Source organism: Ambystoma mexicanum, chromosome 11, assembly GCF_040938575.1.
Source record: "Ambystoma mexicanum isolate Mex_15411 chromosome 11, UKY_AmexF1_1, whole genome shotgun sequence".
NCBI lineage: Eukaryota > Metazoa > Chordata > Amphibia > Caudata > Ambystomatidae > Ambystoma > Ambystoma mexicanum.
Genome location: NC_090934.1, coordinates 1,007,237,641 through 1,007,260,104, shown reverse-complemented (window position 1 = coordinate 1,007,260,104; position 22,464 = coordinate 1,007,237,641). Strand labels below are relative to the sequence as shown.

The 22,464-nt window shown below is 45.5% G+C and overlaps 1 protein-coding gene across 1 annotated transcript in view; it reads left to right on the top strand.

Moving 5' to 3' along the window:
• The window catches only part of ADAMTS7 (ADAM metallopeptidase with thrombospondin type 1 motif 7), a 752,931-nt gene that overhangs the window by 413,203 nt on the left and 317,264 nt on the right, over nucleotides 1–22,464 (top strand). Inside the window, exons 9-10 of the mRNA XM_069624204.1 lie at nucleotides 12,271–12,415; nucleotides 14,133–14,225. Coding sequence (XP_069480305.1) covers nucleotides 12,271–12,415; nucleotides 14,133–14,225 — 238 coding nt within the window. The remainder of the gene's footprint in view (nucleotides 1–12,270; nucleotides 12,416–14,132; nucleotides 14,226–22,464) is intronic.

Genomic DNA, 22,464 nt, shown 5'->3' with positions numbered 1-22,464 from the left:
AGCAAGTGAACACCTTAGAGACCACTGTGAGAGGCAAGGCTGGCTTTTGAAAAGAATTTTTTTTTTTACTTTTGTATAGCGCACAAACAGCCCTTGGGCATCGAGGCGCTGTTACTTGTGAGGAACTTAGTTACAAGGGAAATAGTACAGGTTAAACATGTACATTTATACATTCTGGATGGGCGGGCATGGGTCACAGGCTTGCAGGGACGTGGTAGATGGTGGTGATTAACTGAAGAGCAGCGTTTTCACCGCTTTGGCACCAATACACTGTTATGTATCACAGTTGTTGATTCAGGTTCTCCCTCCTCAGTGATTGATTTAAACATCTTCGATATACCATCCGTGTGTTTTGCTATTGCCCAGCAAAACCCATGAGATGTGCTAGATATGCTTTAAGAGAACTAGAAAGGTGTAGACCAACCCAGAGAAAATCTGTCCCAAATTACTCAGAACACAGGGGCCTGGATGACCTTCATCAGGGAACTTGTAAGGGATAATCTTTGCAAAGCCCAAAATAAACAAGCTCTAAACAATCAGACGGCCAGACTTTGCAAGTTTAACATCGGCGACAAAGTTCTGGTTTTCCTGCCTACCTTGGAGACCAACCCGTCGCAAAATAGCATATCATGAGATCATTGAGGTAGTTAGTAATCTCGATTATCGAGTATTGCAGCCAGATAAGCAAGAGAAGGAAAAGGTTTATGATGTAAACCTCTTTAAGAAATGGAAAGTCCCTAATATCCTTCTCCAGCCCATTGTTATTCTTCTGTGTGCCAGAGCTAACAGTGTACTCCTATGTCTCATCCCCTTTATTCCGTACCTTTGAGAGTTTTGCCATGCAGGGACAGGCCCCGAGCCTTTGCAAGATATGACGCACAGCCCCCTGAGCATGGCCATGCCTTTAGCTCTTTTCCCCTCGGCCATTTCTCCACGATGAATGGGTCAGATGCCTGGCGCAGCTTTCTTTTTTCTTTTGCTACTTCCCTGCAGTACTTTTAAGTTGTCTTTTTTGCCCGCTCTCCCCTTGCTCCCGCCCATGTTTGCTGAATGAAGCATGGTTTTCCAGAAGCGTAGGCGGTCAAGGGTCGTTTTCAGTGGGAGACCCTCAAATTTTCTGTTTGTGACCCAATTTCAAAGAAGACCTTGAAAGTCGGTTTGTGTGTTGGGAAGAGACTAATTACCTGAGAATATTTGCCAAGGCTAAGAAGGTGATTAAAGTCATTTTTCTCATCCCTCCCTTCCCCGTTGCTCCATACTTATGGGAATAACCCTTGGAGCAAGGACAGGACCCGAGCCATAGCAAGCCCAAGCGCGCTTCCTCTTTAAGAATTTAGAAACAGAGCGGTAGCGGGCTACATGCATGTAGCATGACTACGCCCTGAGCTCCACCTCCCACACTCCTTCTCCTCATTCCCTTTCTATGGGTTCCCCAGTGCACCCGGCCATCATGGATCTGCTGTTTAATGGGTGGAGCTATTCAGCCTCGATACAGATGAGGAGCTGGAGCTATAGAAAAAAAGTGCTGAAACGACAGTCTTAAGCAGCGCTACTCAAGCCTCCTGAAAAACCATGGTCTTTGGGCCTTGTGAAGGTATTATGAAGCAAGACACAGACAACAGATTCAAAGTTCAAAATAAAAGGGTTTATTAAATCAAATGTCAGGATGGTAGAAGGCCTACCTTGCCATGTGCTAAGGTGGGATTTCCCTACCTGAACGAAACTAAGGCAAAGCCGGCCCACTTTGTCCAAGGCCCACTGCAGCAAGGCCATCACCTGTTAGGTGCCTGTGTCTGCCGTCTGCCATACCCCCTGCCCGTCACACTCCAGGTAACTTTTGACCTACACTACAGCACAACGCCCAGCTACCCCATTGCCTCCACTACCATGTTTGCCTGTGGTACTGCAGGAAATAGAATTTAAAGTGCAAAATCTGCGCGCACCGCTGGACTGTTTTGCTAAAACTGCCACTTGAATGCCTACTGACCAAAATGTATTCAGTCTGTTTGCTAATGTCCTGATTAATGCACATTAGTGACTTGTACACCTGATTTGGCCTGAATGCTCTCTCTACTGCCAGTATCCCAGACCTAGCTCACAAAATCTAGGTGCTTTCTGCTGCATCCATTTCAATCGCTGTCAATTTAGACAATCGGATAGTCAATGTAACCTAGCTCGAAAAATTCCCCCAGCCTTCTACCTGACTTTGAATCTAGGTGAATCTTTGCCCCCCTTAGTCAATGCATTCCAATGTGTTCTAGCTGCCTATGTGACTTTTGAATCTAGGTGAATCCTTGCCCCCCTTAGGCAATGCATTCCAATGTGTTCTAGCTGCCTATGTGACTTTTGAATCTAGGTGAATCCTTGCCCCCCTTAGTCAATGCATTCCAATGTGTTCTAGCTGCCTATGTGACTTTTGAATCTAGGTGAATCTTTGCCCCCCTTAGTCAATGCATTCCAATGTGTTCTAGCTGCTTATGTGACTTTTGAATCTAGGTGTATATTCGCCCCCCCTTAGTCAATGCAATCCAATGTGTTTTAGCTGTCCACTTGACTTTGAATCTAGGTGTATCCGTGGCCCATTCAGTCATTGCAATTCAATGTGCTTCAGCTGTCTACCTGATTCTGATCCTAGATAAGGTAAACCCCAACAACTCAGGAACCAGCTGATATTAAACACATGCCCACTGGTCGCACCTCCTCCCACTAAAATGTACCTACCAGGTATATATTCAGCACTGCTGAGAGTCATCATCCACCTTATCCACGCAACTAGTCTTCTCAGCCCCCCCTACCAGGCCTGACCAGCATGGTTACCACCCCGCCACTCACCATGCACCTCTCTACACCATGCAACCGCTCTGCTAGAAACTCCAGACTACACGCCAGACTCCCCAAAATATACGAGCCCAGAGCCAGGGATTCCACCCATACCAAACCATCTAATTGGCCCCAGCCTTACATCCTGACCATCCCGTCCAACAAAGGCACAAACCTACCTAAGCCTACCCAAACTAATACTACCACCAAACATAAGTCTCGATCATCAACCTCTATACCTACCACGAGTAAACATACCACTACTCCCATAAGAGGGGCTTTAATCAATGCGCGATCTATAGTAGCCCACGCAACAGACATAGCAGACCTCATCCTAATGGAAGAGCTAGACTTCTTAGCCATCTCTGAGACCTGGCTTCATGCAGCAGCTGGCCCAGCCCTGGCGCTAGCCATCCCTGAGAATTTCTCCATCCTCCGAGCAGACAGAATTCATTCTAGAGGCGGTGGCCTCGCTATAATCGCCAAAACCCACCTCAACCTTAAACCTGACAATACCGATCACTACTCATCCTGTGAATTGCTCACATCCAAACTCCCCTCCACCAACTCCCAAACCATCACCATCCACCTACTATACAGACCCCCAGGACCTCTAGGCTCCTTTGAGGAAGACCTTAACTCCATCCTCTCTAACAACTTAAAAATACCTCTCAATGCCTCCTCTTAGGAGACTTTAACCTTGGCTACAATGACCCTAAAGACACCCAAGCGTCAGCCATTAATTACTCACTATCAGAACTAGGCTTCACCCAAAGAGTGTCCACCCCCACTCATAACAAAGGGAGAACTCTTGACTGGATAGCAGACCACAACTGCGCAATCTCCATCACTGCCATCACCCTGCAACCTTGGTCTGACCACCACCTCCTCTCCTTCACACTCAAAGCAGCCAGTCCTATCGCTAACATCTCCCTAGCCCCAGCCATCCCGACTAGAAGCAAGAAAAACATAACTGCGGAAAAACTCATCCCTCTCATTCTACCTACACTGAACCAACTCCCTGCTAACTCCAACCCCCACCATCTGGTTGAAAGTTACAACAACAGCATGCGCCTAGCCCTAGATGCCATCGCACCATTAAAGCTGAGAAAACCCAAACCAATAAAACACCTGAATACTTGGTTCACGGCCCACCTGAAAGCCCTCAGACTAGAGAAACGAAAAAAGGAACAAATTTGGAGACAAAATCCAACTGACAGCAACAAGCTGATCCTCAACAAAATAATCCCTACCTACAAAAAAGAAATCCTCCTCGCCAAACAAAAATCCTACAATCTGAGAATACTGCATGCCAAATCCAGCATTAAAGAATTGTTCACCATCCTTAAAGAGCTGGAGACTCCCATCCCGGTCCCAGACACCTGCAAGAAAGACAAACAATGGTGTACCAGCATCCAAAATGCCCTTTCCAATAAAGTCGCAGGCCTCCAAATCAAAATTAACAACAAGAAAGAGACCCTATCCAAGGCCAAACCTAACAACACCCCCACACACACCATCCCTCAACACCCTCCCCCCAATGCCCCCACTTGCTTCAGTCTTTCCAAAGTCTCCACGCTAGAAGTGGAAATAATCATACTCGGCCTCAAGCCTTCTAACTGCCAAGGCGACCTATGCCCACCTCAAATCATCAAAGACGCGGCCAGAGACATATATCCATTTATCACCAAACTCATCAACGCCTCCTTCTCTTCTGGTACCATCCCAACAACCTCAAAGTATCCTGGGTCCTCCCCCTACCAAAAAAACCCACACTCGACCCAGACATACCCACTAACTACAGACCCATCACCACCGTCCCCTTCCTTCCAAAAATCCTCGACAAGACAGCCTACCTTCAAATCCAAAAATTCCTTGAACAAAACCACCTCCTAGGAGTCCGGCAATCAGGATTTAGACCCCAACACGGCACAGAAACCGCACTCATCGACCTGAAGGCCCAAATTGACACTCTGAGAGATCATGGGAAAACTGCCTTATTGCTCCTCTTAGACCTCTTGGCAGCCTTTGATCTTGTTGATCATAAAATCCTATGTAGCCACTTAGACTCGGCGGCCCACTTTTCCCAAGAAGCTATAGGCTGGATCACATCATTCCTTAGCAATAGATCCATGCGTGTCTTCTCCACCACAGCCTCCGCTGACCCCATTCCCATCACATGCGGGGTCCGTCAGGGGTCATGTGTCTCCCCCACACTGTCCAACGTGTTCACTAAGCCCCTGTTTGATGATCTCGACGGTTTGGGTATCACCTACACCAACTATGCTGATGATACCCAAATCCTCATCCCGTTGACGGGAGATTACAACACGGATTTGGCCTTGGTAAACAAGGTGTACCTCATCATCCAGGCATGGATGGCCTCCCATAGTCTATGCCTGAATGATGACAAGACCGAACTCATCATCCTGGGATCAGCCACGAACCTAAACAAACTGGACCTCAACTACTCCAGCTTCACCATTGACGGCAACCCTATAAAGGTAGCTAAGGAAGTGAAAACCCTGGCATCTATCTCGATTCCACCCTCTCCTTCCATAAACAGGTCAGCTCCATGGCATCCACGACAGCCTACACATGCTAGCTTATACGCTCTGCCAAACCCTTCCTCTCCACCCAAAGTTGCATTACTCTAGCCAGGGCTCTCATACTATCTAAACTGGACTATTGTAACTCCCTCTATGTAGGCGCCAACAAACAAATTACCAATAAAATCCAGATCCTACAGAACAATGCTCTCAGAGCAGCGCTTAGCTTCCCTAAAAGAGAACACATCTCGAATACTAGTAGAACCCACAACTGGCTCACTACCTTGGACATAATTCTGCTTAAGGTAGCCTCCCTCACCCACAAATGTCTTAAAAACGCAGCTCCCTGTTATCTATTAGACAGAATAACCAGAACCACACGCCCAACAGACACACCAGAAATAGCAATGCTAACCTGCTCGCTGTTCCCAGATTCAAGCACACGAAAATGGGCGGCAACAGCTTCCAGGTAAAAGCAGCCCAACATTGGAACTCACTACCACCCTCCGTCAGAGCACCTCAAACCTACCACCAATTTAGGCGTAACTACATCCAGTGGCTTAAGAACAAAGACCAATAATGACACCCTGCAACTACTACAAATTTGTTCAACCTGTAACTATGTCGTAATGTTACTCTGTATCCTTGTGACTGCTTCTACTCACTGTAACTGCATCTACTCACTCTGCATAATAATGTAAATAATGTACAGTATTGTAACTAAGTTGAGAATATTCTTGTAATGCTTGCGCCCTCATACCTTCTGGTCAGGTGCGCCATATAAATAAACAAACAAACAAACAAACAAGGCAAGTCTGAGTCAGAAAGTTCAACTTAATAGTCTTTCTGTGTTCAAAACCTATCCTTGCCCTCTCAACTAAAGCTAAACAATATGTAGGGGTGTCAATAACAAAAGAAATGGTGAGCAAGGTAAAGATCTGAGCTTCTTCCAGCTCTTAGCTTCCTTTTCAGCTCTCCTTCCCCAAGTTCAAGAAAGTTCAACAAACGTCTCAAGATTACCTTTATTAAATTAAAGGCAACACAGTTCCACATAATCCTCGGAGTTCCCTTCCCCAAGTTCCAGACAACACAGTTCAAAAGAAAAGGGGTCTTGAGGCTCTGTCCTCAAGACAGCTTTTGCAGTTCAACAAGTCTCAGGGTTCCCTTCCCCAAGACTTCAACATAGCAGCAGATATTTGTTTCAGTCTTTCAAAGTTCAACACAACTGTAGGTCAACCTGAATCTCCTTCTGGATTGCCTCACCAGTTCACTTATAGTGCTTCTCCATGGTTGGTTTCACAAGGTTTTTGGTTTTCACAATTTAGGTTCACTGGTCTAGACACAGTTGTCAGACCACACGGTTCACCCATCACAGGTTGCACAACCAGGAACCCTTGGTTCTTCCGACCACACAGGGTTTTCTATACTTGCCCCTATTTACTGATTCACCTTCACTTAGCTTCTCCTTGCCGGCCTCTTGGGTCTATGTCCAACTTCACATTCTCCTGGCTTCTTCTGGTTAGCCTCTTGGCTTTGCCATATTGTGTCACACACCACTTGCCAGCCTTTGGCCTTCCCGCACTGTATCCACTCAGAACGTTCACTTTGTGGTGGGCTGGTTCATGCCCCACCTTTCTGTCGCACTCTTTTACACTTGGGCTCTTTTACATATGTGACTTTCAAATGGGCACTTTGCTTTTTAGCATTCATCAGCTATTAGCCTTGCTGATAAAGTATTAATTCAGTTCGGCAATCATCATACTTTGTTTCTGATTTTCATTCAGTTCAGTATTCAATATGTTTGGTTTCAGATTTTCATTCAGTTCAGTATTCAATATGTTTGGTTTCACATTTTCATTCAGTTCGGTATTCAATATGTTTGGTTTCAGATTTTCATTCAGTTCGGTATTTAATATGTTTGGTTTCAGATTTGTGTTCACTTTGGTATTTAATAGGCTTATTTTCAGATTTGCATCTGGATTAGTATTCAGTAAACTTAAATCAGCTTGATTTCAAGTTTTCCTTCATACTGCACCTTGTTCTGTATGCGCAACCTGCTAGAAGCACCCCGGCTTTTAAGTGGCTTTCCCCTACACTCACTGGTTCTCTGAGTTCTGCTCTAGCGGCTCTCCTGCTTCCTTTCTGCTTCTCAGGCCAGTGGGTAGGCCTCTGCAAGCCCCGCTTGCACTTTGGGTGCTGTTCTGCACACGCTGGCAACCTGCTGTTTCGGCACGGATACAGATGGCGTCCTTTCTCCTTTCTGTTTCGCTTGCAGCTCCAGCTGCTCTCTTTCCCACACAGAGGCTCCCACAGCCCACTCGCCAAAGGCATAGACAGGGTAGGGCCTAAGTGGGCATGGCCCACCCAAGATCTGTAAATACCCACTCAGCACCTCTGTGTGGGCATTTACAGATGTTAATGTCACTGCGGTGGGCCCAACTACATTAGCTTCAGGCCCCACTTGTTAGAAAATCCTTGCTACGCCTCTGCCACTTGCCCGGGGTTCCACAGGTCCTCTTGGACATCGACCATCGTCCTGGCTTCCTCTCAGGCCCCACCACTGCTGCCTCCTTCAGAGAAGGGTCCCCTGCTGGTCTCTCCCATGCAGGCCCCCCTGCTGCTCCCTTTGCTGCTCTTTGGCTCTCCCTTTATACACCTGCAGCCACTTGACATGTTACAGGTGTGGAGTCTCAATTGAAATTGCCTGACTATAGTAAAAGGGACATGCCTGGCACACACAGTACTCTGCAGGCATTTTCCTCGTCCCAGTACTAGAGTGGTGAAATGAGGTTTTAGTGTTTATTACTCTCAGTGGCCTCTTCTTCGTCCCACTACTGTCAGTGCTAAAATGTGGGGAATTGAGGGAAGATGTTTTACAGTAGCCTATAAAGGCCGGGGGAGGGTTAGGTTTGTCCTCAATAAGGAAAGGGGGATACCATGTCTCACCTGTTTTATCCTTGATCCCTCTATTCTTCACCCTCTTTCTGGTGCTTCTAGAGTGGTAATGTCTTTGGGCATTTTCCAGGTCAGTGGGACAGGGATAGCAATCCCCTATTTCTGCCTCGGGGATAGAGGGCTCTTCCTGAAAGGGAAATGCAGAATACTGCATCTCGCCTGAGGACATCTAACTCCCAATCCCCAAGGACCCTCCGCCCAGGTGATCCTCCATCGCTTCTCCGCCCCCAGGGTCAGGATTCAAAAGCAATGGCCTTTACTTGGCCACCTGAGAAGAAGACCCAAGGGGAGTAGATCTGAGAACGCACTCAGGTTTCTCACAGCCTACAGAGACAGTCATTAACTACAATGAATTAACAGTATAGGTCTCTGAGACCACAGCACAAAAGCTCCCAGCCCTCCCCCACTCCAGAAGCCTAACAGTCTGAGGGATGTGAGGGAGCAGATCTACGGCTCACCGGTTGGAGGAAGAGAGGGCCATCATCATGCTCAAAGGAAGATCATAACCAGTTACAGCTCATCCCTATTGGTGGTACACAAGGGCTATCACCTTCCTCTTCCCTCCAATCCACCACCTTCTCCCCCACACCTACAAAAAGGCTTGGAATCCCTCTTGTGGGTGATACACAAGCTATAAAGAAATGTCCTCCTTTGAAGAAGGGCAGGGTTTCTATTCAAGGCCTGTGGATGATACTAGCCCTTTTCCCCTTCAATCCTTTCTTCCCCCAAGAAAAGTCCAAGATGATTATGCAAGATCCCATCCAATCATCCCTTTAGCCGGGAGACTGGCTGGTAGCTGTGGACCTATAAGACACATATTTGTACATTTCCATTGGCCTTCTCACTGCCATTACCTGCATTTCTCCATAGGCCACGCTCACTATCAATACAAAGTCTTACCCTCCGGCCTTATTCCGGCCCCAAGAGTCTTTGCCAAGCTTATGGCACTGGTGACAGCGTTCCTATGCCTATGCCCGAAATGCATACAGCTGTATTTAAACTTGGACGACTGGCTAATCAGAACGCAGGCCCCTGTCCAAGCTTCTTCCCACCTGAAGTTCCATCTGGACCTGATGTATTCACTAGGTCTATCATCAATATGAAGAAATCTACACTCATCCCAATGCACAGGTTGGAGTTCATAGAATGAGCCGCACCCAGCTACACCTGGCAGTGAGTTGGACTCGGTTCTTCAACCAAGGTGGTTTCCTTTTCTACCCTGGCTCCACTGGATCTTTCGTGGTGGGCAGATCACAGGAAACCCAGGATATACAGCCCCTTCCAGGACCCTACTCACCAGTTTAGCATGACAGCAGACTCATCCCTGTCCGGGTGGGGATCAACTTTGGGGGATCTCCAAGTTCATGACATGTGGAACGAGGAGCACTCTCAGGAGCACATACATTTCCTGGAATTGAAGGTGTCCTTTCTTGCCTTGGAAGCATTCTTGCTGGTGATAGAGAACTCTGATGTCCTTATAGTGACGGACAACATAGTGACAATGTTCTACAACAGGGAGGCACCAGATCAGTGAAACTTTGTACTATAGCTATGTGTTTATGGGAGTGGGCACTCCGCAACAACAGAGCGATACCGGCGACTCATCTAGCAGGAACAGACAATGCTTAAGTGGATGAGCTAAGCAGGAGATTTTTTGCCTACCCTAAAGGGGATTTGAGTGGACAGATTCTTCGGGAGATCTTTACTTCCATGGGTCTTCCGCGGTAGATCTAATCGCAACAGGACTGAGCGGCAAGTGTCATCATTACGCCTCTTGGAATGGGAAAGGGAAAGAGTCAATAGGAGATGTATTATCAATCTCATGGAGGAACCTTTTTGCAAATGCATTTCCCCCTCTCCTTCAGATTCCGAAAGTCTTGCAAGTCCTGAAGAGATTCAGAGCCTCCAGTGAGAGTGAAATTCTCCTGATAGCCTCCCATTGTCGGCAGAGGCACTGGTTCTCAGATTTACTGTTTGTGGAAAGTGGACCACTTCTACTTCTCCCGCTCTTTCCGAATCAGTTTCACCAGCAAGGGGGGAGATACTTCACTTGTTTATCTGTTCACTCCTACACAACTTTCTATTGCAAACAGATCTGAATGTAGTCTTGATGGATCTCGTGCACAAGCCCTGTCAAGCTAATGGTGTCAGCTGACTTAGGTCTGGTTTCTTGGAAGACAGTCTTCCTAGTCGCAATCACATCAGCCTGTCGTATCAACATTACAGGCTTTACCTATAGGGGAGACTTGTCACTCCTTTCACAGAGACATGGTAGTATTATAGACACATCCTGTATTTTTCCAGATCCCCAATCAGAAGCAGATTGTATTCTACATTGGTTGGACGTTCAAAGGGCCATGAGGTTTTATCTTGGGAGAACTAGGCCTCTCAGGTCCTCGGACAGACTGATTGCCACGTTTGGCAGGGTATACCCAAGCAAACATGCAGCAAAAGCCACTATTGTGAGATGGATTGTCTCTTGCATTTATCACGCATACCAAGTGCATGGCAAGGTTCCTCCTCAAGTCCTGCAGTTCCATTTGACCAAAGCAGAGAGTACAGCAGTAGCTTTTCAACATCATGTGCCCTTGGAGGCCATATACAAAGCAGTGACATGGGCCCCACCCTTCAGCAAAAATGATGTGCTGGACTCCAGCTCTAGGACTGACTCCCAATTCGGACAAGCAGTCCTAAGGAATATCTTTGCAAGAGAGTAATTCCATCCTCCCTGGCTTAGAGTCGTGCTTTTAAGAGGAAAGGCGATGGAACTCAGGAGTAAGGAAAATGTATTCACTGTAGTGACTACTGTTCTCCTACTCTAGTGTCCTCTTTCCTCCATATGCCCATCCTCCATCACCCTAAAAAACTAGTAGATAGGCCCATATGCCCTCTCGGCAGGTCAGGGACTGAGAGGACTGAGCACGGTACGGGAGGTTCAGGGCGTGGTCGCGCTACCCATATGTGGTTTGCTCTCTCTACATTATGATGTTTGGGGAAGTGCCTTTGTGTTTGCTATGGCTCCAGTAGTGTTCCTTCTCCATGGGAACTCCCATAAGTATAGAGGAAAGGGGATATTGGACTAAGAGTACAGTAGTCACTTCAGTGAGTAACTTTGCCTTCCCTCTGTAAACTTTCCAGACAGCCTCTCGCAGCTAGCCACCACATTACCGGGATTCACCCCATGGTCTCTGTGGAGACTGCTACTGGTGCTCAGAACAATGACCTTTCGGGGTCTGTTACAGGACTTCGGTCAGAGGAGACTCTGGCCTCTGAAAGGGCTTGTACAGGGAAAGTCGTTACAGAGGGTGATTTGCCTCATACCAAGCAACATCCCGAGGCCCACCCCGTTCCGCTTCCTTCCCAGAGGATCATCAGTGGCCTGTGATAGTAATCCACTGGTAATAGCTGTAATAGTACTGCTTCTGGTAGTAGTGCTTCTACTGCTGGTAATACTACTGTTACTACTATCAATAGTAACAATACTACTTATAGAAGTGCTTCAATTGATGAGGCAGGAGAAGTAGGTAAGAAACTATATTGGTGTAAAGTATAATAAAATTCACTCCTATGCTTAAACCTTTTGCCTCTATAATGGATCTACAGAGTACACGTCTGCTCCTCCTCTAATGTCACTTCCTCTTTATGGGCTTGGAAGCAGACCACAAAATGTAGGACAACCATAGCAAGAAAAATACAAACACAAATGTTGAAAATAAGTCAGATGAGATTTTTATTGCTAGAAAATAGGCAGAAGATAAAACATTAAGTTAGCAACAACATGTTGTATTTCTGTAAACACTGTATTTCCACTTTCATATCTGAGGCAGATTAATGTGGACCAAGTCGCCTGACCCAGCTGGGTTCTGTTATGTTATCTCTTTTGATACTGTGGTGGATCCCTGGCCCTTACCTTTCTCACTCAAGAACGGTTTCTTTGTGTTTTTAGTCGTGGTTGGGGGCTTTGCCTGGATGATCCACCCACCAACGAGCTGATGGACTATCCCTCAGTCCCCCCAGGAGTTCTGTATGATGTGGGGCACCAGTGCCGGCTGCAGTACGGGACGCTGTCTACCTTCTGCCAAGACATTGATGTAAGTCATGCTTCTGTTGCAGACAAATCCTTCAATGAGATCATGTTCATGTCTATGCTGTGTAATCTAAGTCGTGTGTACACATCATAAGACCATAGGTGGACACACAGCATGCACACTCAGTGCACCGCCACACTTTGCACATACAGCATACATTCAGCCATTTTGTGCGCAGATTGTGAAGACACAGCCCTTTTGCATGCATTGTGTACTCTTGTCTTGGGTTTGCCCATCCTGCGTCTGCACACCTGGGTTAGACCCAGGTTCATACCATACATATAATCAATCAATGTGCGAATATGATGCATAAACCCAACCGTTTTGTAAATATACTGCAACAACCCATCCTGCGCACACAGTGACTATGCCTGTCCCTTTTGGTGCAGTGTTTGTGTGCACATACTGTGTACATCAACCAATTGGTCCTTGCATTGTGCCTTATGTGCCTAGGTTGACACTATGCATACACACAGCCCTTGCATACACAAATCTAGCTCTTTGATGAAGATATTATTTTCACTCAACGATTGTGTGCTCATCTTGGTTACACCAAGCCCTTATATGCGCATCCAACCATTGTGTTTTCATCCTGGATGCACCCTGTATGGTGTGAAAACTCTCTGTACCCCGAGAACATGTCTCGGGGATTGGTCAGGAAGATGTTCTCCCTAAAAATGGGTCAGAGTGGAGCTTGTCCTCAGGAAGGAGCCAGGGGAGAGGAGGCGATTTCACGGGTGGTTCATGAAGGAGCTCTCACACAGGGAAGGGTCAGGTGGGACCTTTGTCAGGGAGTGCTCATAAGGGTGTTCTACTAAATCCTTTAGGGGTCAGAAAGAACCTCTCCCTCAGGAAAGGGTCAGGGCGAGATAGACCGGGTTTTTACCCAAGAAAGGGGATAGGATGGAGCTCTTCCACAGAAGGGGTCAGGAAGGTGCTCTAATTGAATAGATTAGCATGAAGTGCTCCCGCACAGTGGGTCAGGTGTGAGCTCACTATCGAGGAGGGGTCAGCTGGAAATTCTCTTAGGTTTGGGAGGAGTCAGGAGAGAGCTCTCCCTAATAGACTTCTCACAAGGCAACACAATCTTTCTCGTGGAGGGTGTCAAGGGGTCTCACTTATAAATGTGTCAGGAGGGAGATAACCTTCAGGAAGGAGTCAAAAGGGAGCTATTTGGCATTAGGTCAGTGGACGGTTCACCTCTCAGTGGGTGAGGAGGGAGCTTCCTCAGGGGGAGGCCAGGAGACAGCCTTCGCTCCTTGTGGGTTAGGAGGATCCAGTTCTTCTTTGAATGAGAATCAGGGATGTGGTTGGATTGAGGCTAAATACAGATCTTGGTACCAGAGACAAGTGACCCACATTCAGTAATTGTAAATCAACACTTTACATGACAAAAAGTGTCTGAGTAGTGCCTGGGGTGGATTAATGGGAAAATGATGGCAAACACACTGTTTTTAAAACACATTAGGCATCAGATATTTATGAAAACAGCCAGCTGCATAGTGCAATAAGTCATCAAAACTGCCCCATGCTGAACTGTCCGGCCTGCTCTTGGGCACCACCTTTTTACTCTATTGTCCAGTCTGAACCTTGTCAGGGAAATTGAAAATGCTGACATCTTGTTCTGTCTTGTGGAATCTAAAGCCCTTCTTTTCCTTCTTTATCCCCCATTGCGATGCTGGGACCCCTTGTATTCACCTGTTCTTTTTCTCTTCTTCAGAATGTCTGTAATACGCTGTGGTGCACTGTCGGCATTACCTGCCACTCCAAGCTGGACGCTGCTGTTGATGGAACAAAATGCGGCGACAACAAGGTACGGATGAGCCGGTTGGGGCAGGGGCTGCGTCACACATGCTAGGGAAGTCCCTAAGCCTCATGTACAGCTAGCTCTTCTGGGGGTGTATTTGGGATGCATCTCATATTGATCGTCCCTTAGTGCTCCTGAAACCGAGACCAGTGGGAAGGGCTTTGCATGTTACGTGTTGTCCAGGGGAAGGGCTGAGCACCTAATCCAGAGTTGCAAAAATGAAGGTCATTAACTTGTCAAGGCAACACACTGCAGTAGTGCCTAATTTGGAGGCAAATGTTCAAATTAAAAATTGCTACGAACAAGTTGTGGTATTATGGCATGTAAAACAGTGAGAAAACGTTTAGTGCAGTGTACAGCACTCACCTCATGCTTTCACCCCACAATCAATGCACAAGATCAGCATGTATCACAATTCTCACAGAGGAACACAACGCTTTGCTTTAATAGTTTGTTTGAACATCTCTCAGCCACTGGTTGTCCAACTCCAGGCCTCGAGGGCCAGAAACCTAATGGGTATTCAGGATATCCCTCATTAATATTCATGAGAAAAAATGTGCATACATTTAGAATCATTGGGCCTCATCAAGAGGTTGGTGGTATCCCAGCGGTAATTGCGCCGGGATACCGCCAATGCAATTAGTGTTACTGCTACCCTTTCCGGCACTATTAACGCCGGGTCACGAGTAGCTGTAAGGCGGTAAATCCCCATTCCCCATTCCCCAATAGTGCCGAAAATGCAGTCTCCACCGGCGCTTTCACCTCCAGCTCAGAGCTGGAGGTGAATGTGGCCATAATCGTGATTGGGCCCACCCTTAAATGGGGGCGGTAATAGCGTTACTGCTGCATTTAAGGGCTACCGCCCAACTCATGGTGAGGCCCATTGTATGCACATTTTCTCATGAATATTAATGAGGGGTATCCTGAAAATCCAACATGGATCCGACCCTCAAGGCCTGGAATTGGACAACCTCCACTGACTAAAATTGGGCATTAGCCATTGATACGTATCAAATCCACAGGTGCCTCTTGTGCCTTGGTATTGGGGTGGAAATCTTTTCATAAACTCTCCCGGAAGGGGCGATATGCACATTTTCATGCTAATTTGTTTTATGTAATGATATATTTGTAATAACTAATAGCCAAGTTTATACAACGTATAAACATCATATAAATCATGATAAATATAAAATACAGTACACGAAAAAAGAAAAACGTACCAGAATACTAATTATTTCCTACAACACAAAAAACATCCCAAGTTAAAATCCAGTTCAAAGCTACATTGTGAAAATATGCGCCTTTCCAAATTATATTTTAAAAGGTTTTTAGAAAACCATTTGCTAGTGTCCAGTGAGGCTCAGTCCTTCCACCAATTGGGAATAAGCATGCATGCAAGGAAAACAGATCTGTAAGCAAAGTTCTAAGCATCCTATTGGTCAGCAAATCTCAGAAGATATCTAATAAACTAAAGCTTCATGTTATACCTTACCATTCACCCCATTGTAGATGACCAGTACCCACTAATTCTGGAGCATTCATCAAACGTTTCAACAAGCTGGGCTTTCAGGACTAAGGATTTTGTACAAGCAATATTCTAAATTGAATGCAATGTATTGAATGTAGCTGGAGTGGAACACTGATGTAACAGCTCTTTGTTCCTATTTATTCATTGATGAGGAGATACCAAAACACTTTGCCCATTTTTGAGACATAGATAGAATTATATATAATTTATCATAATTGTTTATTTATAACACGCTTAATAGCAGATATAGGCTTCTAAGCACGGGATCGTGATCTGAATCTGCACTGCGTTGTCTTGCTTCCAAGAAAAACACGTTGCCCCTGAGCTATCCACCCTCATTGCTGTTTTGCACCAGCAATGTCTGTAACAAGAAACATCAAGGTGCCACGTAGAGACAATTGGATCAGCACAGCTATAAGTCAACCACATAAATGCTGAATTTCTGTTTACAGTTGTGCATTTTAAGTATTGCTGTGAATGAAATAAGGCCTCCAGCATAAATTGTCATATCCAGGCAGTGTTATTGTTTACCAAATATATTGAATCTGCAACCAATTTAAAAACCAAGCCCCCAACCTCTCATGATTTTCATATATTTATTGCAACTGGGAAAAGGGGACCTTATTAAACAATTATTAATTGTTCAAGCGTATGAATGGAACAGCTTTTCTACCTAATAGTTACAGAGGCAGCAAAAATAGCGAGTAACCCAGGATTGTCCCATATACGTGTGAATTGTTGCTAAACCAAAAATGTAGGAAATTGATCTATATGTACCCAGTGCAAGTTTCAAGAAGTTGTTTGGTATTCACAGTGGATTTGTCATCATCTTTATCTTCTGAGATAGCAGGAAACATGGCGGAGCCCTGATGGAGAGAGATGAGATACCTACAATTAACCATGTTGAGGTATTTGTACATCACCGTACCCCCAGGTGTTCCAATTTATCACCTGACCCAGGCCAGGGGGAGAAGAAATCTTACAGGGCATTGGGCACTAGGCAGCCTAGTGGGGCCTTGCAGGTGTGAGATGAGCTTGAACAAGGCAGCAAATACAGGACACAGAGTATAGGGCACAAATAACATCTGAATATCCAAAGTGGAACTATTCTGGGAGAAGGCGCCTGACAGGGTGATTGACGCTAGGGAACTTGGCATGGCCTGCAAGTGTGTGGCGCTTTGGCACCAACTAAGAGATATAGGGTACAGAGTACATGGCACAAAGCGCCCGTGAATATACAAAAACCGAGATTTACCAGACACTTAACCATAGTATGGAAGCAACCATAGATATAAAGGGCTATGGTATACTTCAATTGAATTGCAAAGATGAACTGTTAGGGCAGGGTTTGTCACCTCTCTTTTATTAACAGTCCTATCAGAGAAGGCCACAAAAGTAGCATGTATGGTGGGGAAAACTATTTGAGTCTTGGAGGGCAGTGCAGGTGCGCAATGGGGGAAGACCTCAATCATCAGAAGAGCTTGAGCACGCTGTATTCCTATTGACATTAACAAACACTGTGTTTTGTGGACTCTGTAAGGCGGTCATCTTGGCTGCTATGTAATTTCTATCATCATGGAATGGCAGCTCCTGATCACAGTTGCTGTGGTTCACTGGTTCATTGGAAGGCAAAATAGAGATAAATGCAAGAGATTCTGCTGGTTTCCGCGTGGCAGTCTCACCCTCTGTGAAGCTACCCACCCCCCTCAGACTGTCAACACGCTGGAGGGACTGGTAGCATACGAAAATAACAGGCAAGGACAAATAACTGTTAGAGGAGGCAAACCACAGAAGAAATGGGGGGTTAATGGGGTTATTAGGAGTGGGTAAGCAGTATAAAAAGGGGCAGATTGGAAGTTAGGAAGGAGGTCTTGTGAGGTGGTGGTGTAGGAGCATAAAGAGTGATAGATAACTAGAGAGAAGTACTTTACTGAGCAGTGCAGCTTAGTCGCTAATAAAGCATGGGCACGAGGGAACGCAGATTGCCAAAATCCTACTGGGGGCACCAACCCAGATCCTGGCAAGCACAAAACAGAGCAGAAGGAGATTAGGTGAGTCTAAGCTTTCGGAGGTTTATAGCCCAGAGCCAAGAGGTACTGAGAGAGTTCTCGGCAGAAGCAAACCAAGAACCTGATGTGTGCTCAAATCCAGGAGGGTGCTTTGGCTGGTGGGTGAAAATAATTTGTCTAAAAACCACCCATGCAGCTGGAGAGAAATTCCTTCTAGGGAAACATTTTGGGTATCATTGAAGGGAAGGGGAATCATAAGTACTTGCTTGGTAGGCATGTGCTTTATCTACATCTCAGGATACTAGGAACAGGATCTGCAGCCAGAGAATCATAATATCTGAGCGAAGGTGCAACCCAAGGGAAATATCTGAGCAAAGAAAGCATCCCAAGGGGAAGCCAAGACAGCAAGCTCAGGTGTTCTAAACATTATGTGACTGTGAGTGACCTGAATATATTCGTCAGGAGCTATATCTCTGTAACTGTGGTTTTGTAGACTAGGGAATTGGACTTGAACTGGGACACTTAGTCCGCTTAGAGTAGGCCCTTGAACCTTTTGTACCAGCATCCTGACACGGTTATATAAAGTTATACCCCTTTTGTGTTCTAGTTCCAGTCCCATAGTCTCTGTGTCAAGTCATCCAACCTGTATCACCGAAGCCCAAGCGCAAGGCGTGAGAGTAATCCATAGGATGGGCACTTGAATCCTGGCTATGGAGAATCATATTCGGTCCAGAGACTTTGGCAATCCATCCTAGCACTAATGTTTTTCTCTTTCCCCTTGGATGCACTGCTTTCAGAGGGCAGGCAAAATGACCATGTCATTCAATTATAATTCCCATTGTTCTTCATATGTGTTCACCGAATCCATCATGCGTTAAAAATAAAGGTGTTGACATTCCTTCCTGGCGTACTGAGTGTTTGTTTCTTCCCTGCACCATGATACTCTTTCGGCCATGAGTCTTTTTCTGATTCCTAACACTTCTGCCATCATATCTTCGCCACAGCATTGGGCCCAATGATCTCTGGTATTCAAGTGATAGTCCATTCTCCTTTTAGGATTAGTTTCATTGGTCTGAAATTCAAACTAAATTTTGTCTCCACATTCGTAGTTGGGACATTTCTCCTTACAAATCAATAAATATCTTGTACCTTGCTAGGGTAGTCATCTCCCTATTCTTGAACCAATGGTCTTAATAAATACAGATTCTTCAGAGTATTGCTTAGGAGCCTGTTTGGAGGTCATGAATGACATATGGATTGTGGGGAGAGAGCCTTACAAATCAATGTCCTTAAAGCAAAGGCTGCTTTATGCCACTAAAACCCTTTGTTTTATCAATGAAGGCAGAAGGGTTCCCATCTTCACTGCCCACTTCCCTGCCATGCCTTTTGGCAGTGGAATGACGGACATTGATGCTGATCATAAACACAAGTCTTTCAGGCACCCTTCTTGCAGCAATGCTCCACTCCTAAGCAAACCGACTCTGTGGCCCGACCCATACGCCACATGAAACTTGCCCCATTGTCGTTTTCTTGCTATTTAAAGATGGGAGGCCGCTGACCATAGAAAATTTGATATCCATGGTCAATGCAAAGTGGGACATCTTCGTTACAGGAACGTCTACTGATCTATAGTCTTTAAGAAATGTTTCTGCTCAATTATAGCGGACTGTATACTTGAATGGGCTACTTATTGTTTCTCTTGGTTTAGAGATGCCATTCCACTTAAGAAGCTAATGTTGCATTAACTGGTTTGCTAAAGAAAAAGTGGTATCCTTGCATTGCGCCTGCCACATACTGAACTTGATAAACTTAATAAGGACAACTCATCCGGTCCCCAGACAATAAAAACACTCAAATTAGCCCCACTAAATACCAGGGCCCTCAGTGCGCATGCTCTCGATGTCGACAAATACATTGTTAATCATGACATCGATATGATGTTTTTAACAAAAACTTGGTTTACAGAGGCCAGTGGTCCGATGATCACGACAGCCACTTCAGAAGACTACTCTATTTTCTGTCAAAAGAGAGATCAGGGTCCTGGAGGAGGTGTGGCAATAATGGCAAAACACTCCATTAAGCACTTTAAGGTTTCCGAGCCACTGCACTAACTGTGAGATCCTGCATTTAAAAATCACGTCTACCCCATGTAGCAGTGTTAACTTTATTTTGATCTATCAACCTCCTGTGGAAATGGCTTCTTTTAATGAAGAAATGTTACAGCTCTTGGATGATCACAATGGCCCAATAGTGCCTCACTCTTCCTAGGTGATCTAAATCGCTGGAGAGGGAACACATCCGACGCAGAAGCAATTGCCCTTGAAAAAGCCCTCAGTAATATAGAGTACCACGTAACTTACAAAGATCCTACAACAGCCAAAGGCAATACCCTAGACTGCATTGTGGAAAGGAACCTCACTGTCCAGGTTAACAACACCTCAGCATGTATATGGTCTGACCATTACATAATAGATTTCCTCATCCACCTCCATTCACCTCTCGCTAAGGTAAGTAATTTGCCTAAAAAAGTTACTAACCGGAACTTTAAAAAATACATGCACTGGATTTTCAGAACTGCATCTCTAAATTCATGACCATTACATCTACAGCTGACCCCTGGAGCCACTTGTTGACTCTTTCAACACTAAGCTTGGATGCCTACTAGATAGATTGGCCCGCTTAAAAACAGAACAGTTTGAGTCAATGTAGGACATAAGAAATGGTTCACTCGAGCTTCAATCGCTAAAGTCAGATAAAAGAAAAGCTGAGAAATGTTGGCTAAAATACCCCTCCACAGAGAACAAAGCTGCCTGGTAAATTTTAGAAGGCGCATACAAAACTGCGATCATCGAATCTAATAAAAACGTTTGCAACAAGCAAATAGAGGAAGCCGAGAATAAAGCTGAGAAGTTATTTGACATTTTGAAACTCTTAGAAAAACCAAAAGCACAATCTGTGGCATTGGTTCCCTCTAACTTGGACTGCACTAAGGCACAACTAGCTTTCGAGGCTAAAGTCTCTAAAGCAAGAGACAAAATGTAAAAATACTGGGCAAGGCATAACACGAATAATCCTACTATTAAAGCCCCTTCTCTAAACTTAGACTCCCCTGCAATTAACTTTCACCCAGTATCCATCCCAGAACAACTGGGTATCCTAGGCAAGATGTATCCATCAGCCTGTCCGGAAAATAACCATCCACCTAAATTGATCCTAGACAATAAGGACATTTTTGCCCCATTCTTTTTTAGACTTGTTAATGCCTCTTTTCGAACCTGTATTGTCCCAGAAAACCTTGAAAATGTAATTTATGACACCCTTGTTAAAGAAAACATGCCTAGATCCCAATGACTCAAATAACTTGAGGCCAATAACGAACTGCAACTTGCTATTAAAGATCATGGATAAGGTGGCCAATCTTCAGCTTCAGACGTTCATTGAATCTATCAGTGCTCTGCACCATAGACAGTCAGGCTCTCAAGCCTATCATTGCACTGGGACCACTCTTGTTGATCTACAGACACATATGCTGGGAATCATGGACAGAGGAAAGGCCAGCATGCTTGTCCTGCTGGACCTATCAGCAGCTTTTGACTTCCTGGACCATGAGCGCCTACTCTACACCCTGAGAGATATAGGCCACTGCTCTGAGATGACCTCTAAATGGGTCCAGTTGTTCCTGACCAGACAGCTGTCCAGAGCCTGTGGGGAGATGCCTCCTCTTCACCCGCCCCTTTAACATGCAGGGTGCCTCAGTGGGCATGTATGGCCATGGTACTCTTTAATTTATATGCTATACCTCTCTGCAGTGTCCGGACCAAATCAAGGGTCTTTTTTTACCAACTATGCAGGTGATGCCCAATTGGTTCTGGAGCTCTTCGGAGACTACAACCTAGACGCAGCTAAACTAGAAGACACCTATGACCTGATTGAATCTTGGATGAGAGAAAACTGGATGTGCCTTAATAGAGGAAAAACAGAGCTCTTAATCTTTGGATCATCTCAGGCAAGAGCCGAACTAAAGTCCAATTATCAATCCTTCTCCATCCAGGATTGTAACATCTTGGTATCCGCGAGATAAAAACGCTCAGTATTCACCTCGACTCCTCCCTGAGTGCAGAAGCCCATACCAGTAAGGTTTCAAAAAAATGCACCTACTACTTAAGACTCCTAAAAACCATCTGTCCCTTCCTCACCGAAAACACCTGCTCCTCTGTAGCACAATCTGTCATGCTATTCAGGATAGACTACTGCTATGCTCTCCTCGCTGGAGCTGACAAGCACAGCATGCAGAGATTACAGATAGTCAAAAATGATGCGATACGTATCATTAAAAATGTTTCCAAGAAGAAATCTTATTTCATCCCACAAACAGGCACTGCACTGGCTCCCTGTGAAAGCTTGGATACAGTTTAAGGTAGCCACCTTGGTGCGCGAATGTCTCTATAGAAAACCGCCAGCTTACTTGGAATCCTTAGTGACACGTTATGAGCCAACTAGATCACTGCGCTCATCTAATTTGATACAGGTTCCCTGCCCAACCTTTAAGCGGACCAAAGGACCGGGTAAATCCTTTGCCCTAATTTCAGCAAAATCCTGGAATACTCTTTCAGTCTCTGTACGACTAGAAAACAACTCTAGAACTTTCAGGAGAACCCTTAAGACTCTCCTCTTTTGAGTGATCCCTGACTATCCCATTCCTGATCCC